This window comes from Penaeus japonicus, unplaced genomic scaffold, assembly GCF_977035675.1.
Source record: "Penaeus japonicus unplaced genomic scaffold, GWHDUDI00000001_assembly GWHDUDI00000017, whole genome shotgun sequence".
In the NCBI taxonomy this organism is placed as follows: domain Eukaryota; kingdom Metazoa; phylum Arthropoda; class Malacostraca; order Decapoda; family Penaeidae; genus Penaeus; species Penaeus japonicus.
Window position 1 is genome coordinate 15,682,715 of NW_028234419.1, and position 5,000 is coordinate 15,687,714.

The 5,000-nt window shown below is 36.6% G+C and overlaps 1 protein-coding gene across 2 annotated transcripts in view; it reads left to right on the plus strand.

Moving 5' to 3' along the window:
• The window catches only part of LOC147470015 (zinc finger X-chromosomal protein-like), a 9,247-nt gene that overhangs the window by 2,435 nt on the left and 1,812 nt on the right, over positions 1-5,000 (plus strand). The window contains exons 1-3 of one of the 2 annotated variants that reach the window (XM_086546028.1): positions 1-2,363; positions 2,531-2,771; positions 4,432-5,000. The exon at positions 1-2,363 is cut by the window's left edge and continues 2,435 nt beyond it; the exon at positions 4,432-5,000 is cut by the window's right edge and continues 1,812 nt beyond it. In XM_086546028.1, the coding sequence (XP_086402154.1) occupies positions 2,700-2,771; positions 4,432-4,659 (300 nt within the window). In that variant the 5' untranslated portion in view covers positions 1-2,363; positions 2,531-2,699 and the 3' untranslated portion in view covers positions 4,660-5,000. Of the gene's footprint in view, positions 2,772-4,431 lie in introns of both variants that reach the window. The other variant, XM_086546027.1, reaches the window with a different exon arrangement.

Genomic DNA, 5,000 nt, shown 5'->3' on the forward strand with positions numbered 1-5,000 from the left:
TTATGGTTTTAGACCTATTATAAAACTTTTCCTCTCATCTATATTATATTGATATTCTTATTGTACATAATGAAGAAATAACCAAAGAATATGTTCATAATATAAAATGCATGGCATCTAATGTCAGAGAGCTTCTTTTATTTTGTTGATGTTAAATGTGGTATTATTTACACTAATGTTATGATGATAGTTGTCTTGAATGACATGTAATAACTATTTCTTGTGCAGTTGCTTAAGTTTGCAAGCCATTGTGTGGTCTGTAAGAAGTCAAGAAGATATGAACAAAGTTAATGAAATTCATTGGATCAGATACCAAATAAAATTGAATACTCTGTTGATAGATACTTTTCTGAATTCCTTTGAGGTGGTTTGTGTTCATGAAATGATTTTGTAAGACAACAGCTATGATTGGTTTTAGGTGTGGATGTGAATACAGGTATGGACATGATCTATGCATGTATGTATATATGTATGTATACATGTGTATGTATGTGTATTGTTGAATGCCTATGCGTCAGTGAATTTAAAGATTAAATTATTCTTACATATATTGAACAAGAGAATTTGGAAGTTTTATATAATAATGAATTACCCATATTTTGAGTAAACAAATTAATAAATTAGAATTACTTGAACAGCTCTAAGGCAAGATTCACAATGAATGAATAAGTCTCAGATGATTCAGTGTGGTTTCCTGTTGATGTCAAGATGTGCTGAAGGTACTTAAAAGTATAGTTAGAAACAAGTAACATGCAAGAAATGTTAAAATTTCTTTCATTCCGTGAATCAGAGCAATTATATTCCTTGAGGAGGCAATCCCTTACCCTTACTGTAGATTTCTATGCCAAAGAATTGTGGTTTCCCTTGATTACTTGTCTCACTGATTTTTACTTGGCTTAATATGTTTACCATTGGTTAACCCGTTAACGACGGATGACAAGATAACACGTCTAGTGGTTTTTGGGCTACACGACGGGGACGCGTTACTTTGTCCAGCCCGGGGCGCGGGAGGAGCTCGCGGCCAGTGCGGCCGAGAATCCCGACGCGTTAGGCTTATGCGTTCAAGAGTCCCGGAATTTTGGTCTATTTAAGCCGGATTGGCCCCGTCGGGAACGGGTTAATGGTTCATTAACCCTATGACGACGGTGCGTCACAGCCATGTGACACAGCTAAATTCCCGATGCCGCGGTGTCATGCCACTGTGACGTTTCCAATGCAATATTACAATGGCCTGGCGTAGGGGTTTTCGCGTAGTGCGTGCCCTGTCGGGAAAGGGTTAATATTTCTTTTATATATGTATGTGTGTGTGTGTGTGTGTGTGTGTGTGTGTGTGTGTGTGTGTGTGTGTGTGTGTGTGTGTGTGTTTCAGTGTGTGTGTGTGTGTCAGTGTGTGCCAGTATATATGTGTGTGTGTGTGTCAGTGTGGGTGTTTAGGGGGGTTTCAAAGGAGCATACCAAAAAGCTGTTGTGTAATATGACATTTACCTCTAGATATACTCTTGATTAATAATATTGATTATATTTTCTTGTTTTTTCTATTTGTTTTTGTTGTTACATGCTGCCTAGTTTCTAGTGTCAATGATAATCATGACAATAATTCAACATTAGCTTGAATTTAGTGTCATAACATTGACACTGATCTCTCCTTTGTTGTTGTTGACCCTTTGGAATTGAATGGCAGGAGGGTTTCTATATAAAGAATGGTTGTAGAAGACCACATGCAGCAATTATTACCTTGTTTGGGTCTGTGCATCTGATTCTGTGGGAGTAAAAGAATTAAGTACTAAAATAACCTTCATAATACACCACATACAGATGACTTTGTATTTTCAAATGACAAATGAAAACAAGTTTCATAGAATGTAGATGCTAACATAATATATACTTGTAAGAAATCGATGCAGTGATGATTATGAGGTCAGAAGGCACAAAACATTAACATAATATATACTTGTAAGAAATCGACGCAGTGATGATTATGAGGTTAGAAGGCACAAAACATTAGTAGAGAATATGTAAAGTAAAAAATTAATGATGAATTAGAGTAGAATACCTACTGTACAGAATGAAGAAAGTGACATTGGTGTTGTTTTTTTGTAGGCCAATGTGGAGTTTGAGGAGTGGCTACAAACTGTTGATCGGCGTACCCTAACGTGCCCTTACTGTTTGAGGTCCACCTTCAGGAAGCATCACGATCTCAAGCGTCATCTCAGAACTCATACAGGAGAAAGGCCTTATCAGTGTCCATTATGCCCTCATCGTGCAGTTAGAAAAGCACATTTACAAAACCACATGAGAACTAAACATGGGTCTCTAGGACATGATCTTTGAAAAACTATGCCAAGAAATAGAAAATTTCAACAGTGAGCTGTCTTAGACAGTGTGTTTAAGATGAAGTGATATGCAGGAAAAAGTTTGAGCTTTAATTCAAATAGCAGGATCAATAAGGAAGCTACTCTTATGAAGTAGATTTTTGTTTATTCAGATGCTTTGGCCAACACAAAGGTAACAGTGGCTTGTTCTCTTCTAGGCAACGGAGCCGCTGGTCTGTCCATACTGCCATAGATCCACCTTCAAGCAGAAGAGTGACCTTAAGCGTCATATTCGAAGACATACAGGAGAAAAGCCATACCAATGCCCCTTGTGCAACTACACTGCTGTAAGGAGCGACTACGTACAGGATCACATGATGCGGCGCCATGGTCAATCATCCAAAGGACGTAAACGAATTAGCAACCAAGAATGGACGATTGGATAACTATGTGCAATGGGTATTAGGTTTTCTAGTATTCAGTTTTCTTGAGAGAGAAAAAAAAATGTTTAAAGGGAATATTCTTTTATGTGATATATGGAGGAATGTGATATACCAAAAAGTTCTTGCATCTCTGATAGTCAGATGATATTGTCTTAGTTATGGCTATTGCAAAGTATTTTGTATGAAAGAGTACTGGAGTTAAGGGGGGATAATTTGACATTAGTGTTAATAGTTTTGTTGTATATTTGTGTGTGTGTGTGTGTGTGTGTGTGTGTGTGTGTGTGTGTGTGTGTGTGTGTGTTTATATGTATGTGTTTGTGTTCTTGTCTATGAAAGAATTCTATTTCTTCATCATTAGCACCAGCTAGTTCATTTGTTGTTATTAGACAAAACTTATGTGTTTATCTCAGGAGTAATGAACACACAATAGAAGAACTTTTGAGATTTAATTTAGATTCTCACAAATAAGGTATTTTTTACAGATAAAAATGTGTGCATTATAATTTCTATAGATATAAGCTTCTTCACTTGATAAATGTGCAATTATATATTCATGCACACCCTCCTATACTCATTAATAATGGTAAAAAAAAAGTTGCTGATGAAATGTAAGAGTGCTAAAAGTATAGGAAAAACATTATATACATCAATTCAGCTGATTTTATGACTTGCATTTAAAGACGTGGAAGGTTTTGTTGATCTTCCCATCACCCGGTGCTGGTGACTGAGCTAACTATGTGGTGGGGGTCACTCAGATTGAGATACCAATTGATATATTAAGATATAAAGAAAAAATATGTTGCTTGTCTAATTCAAAAAAAATATTGAATGATGTGTGTTGCAGTTGTCGGGTTGATTCATGTGCATGTCAGTATTTATGGTCTTCATCTTATATTTACATGGAATGTTTTACTTTTTTTTTTCTTTTTTTAAGCATTATAGCAAGTTGAGTTGTGCTTATTTGAACTGTCTTATTGTATTTTCTGAAATAGATTAATAAAAGAGGAGGATTGATTACTGGACCATGATTATCCTATGTTATGAAGTTATACTCAGTTTTCAAATGTAATATATTAAATATTAAATATTTGAGGTTATCAGTTGCAGTCCCAACAGATACTTAAAAAATATGAGAGAGATAGAGAGAGAGAGAGAGAGAGAGAGAGAGAGAGAGAGAGAGAGAGAGAGAGAGAGAGAGAGAGAGAGAGAGAGAGAGAGAGAGAGAGAGAGAGAGAGATGGATGGATGGATGGATGGATGGATGGATAGATGGATTGATCGAGGGTGCATGTGTGCTAGTTGGTCTGGCCAAAGAGTGCAAGAGTGAATGGTTCTGTGGAAATCATTGCAGGCTAAAAATTGTGTGAAGAAATTGTCAGTTTAGCAATGAAGTCTACCATGAACATCTGTACAACAGGACCTCCTGTAACAGAAAGGCCATTGTGGAAAGAGGAGTTGTTTCTTGAGTCTCTGAAATATTGATGAGGTATTGCCATATGTGTTTGCTTATACACTATGGATTTTTGTCGTGTGTATCTAAAATATATTTTTAGCAACTGAAATAAAAGAAATATTTAATAGAAATTGAAAATGCAATTGTGCGAAGTTAAGTGTTGAGAGCCGAGGACAAGCTAACAGCAGACACTGATAGACTCTGACTTGCTTGTTCTCTTCTAGGCTTCTGATGCTGTGGCGCTGACGTGTCCGTACTGCTACAGATCTACATTCAAGCAGACAAGTGACTTAAGGCGACACATCCGCATTCACACCGGAGAGAAGCCCTTCAGGTGCCAACACTGCCCATACAGTGCGGTCCGAAGAGAACACCTTAATGATCATCTATGGAGAAGGCATAAGATTGTGGCAAAGAAGAGAACTCAGGCTGATCTCCATATTACACTCTGACATTCTTTACCAGTTGTTTTTGCTCATATTGAAAACTTAGAAAAAAATACAACTTTGATTCCACAGGAAGTTTATGTGAAATGGCTTTTTCAGAATGTTTTTATGACTATAAAAAATTAATTTATCATATTCAACAATGCTTCTCTTTATGACTTTAAAGCATCACCCATTATGAGCAACATCCTTTTAATTGTGTTGCCCCAAACATGGGTCAGGTCGTTGGAATTCTATCAGGCAAGAAATTAGTGTCTTGTAAAGATACATCATACAAATGTTGAATATGTAAATAGCCCATCAGTAGGGCTTAGAAGATAATGATATTGAAGATCCTGGAGACCATG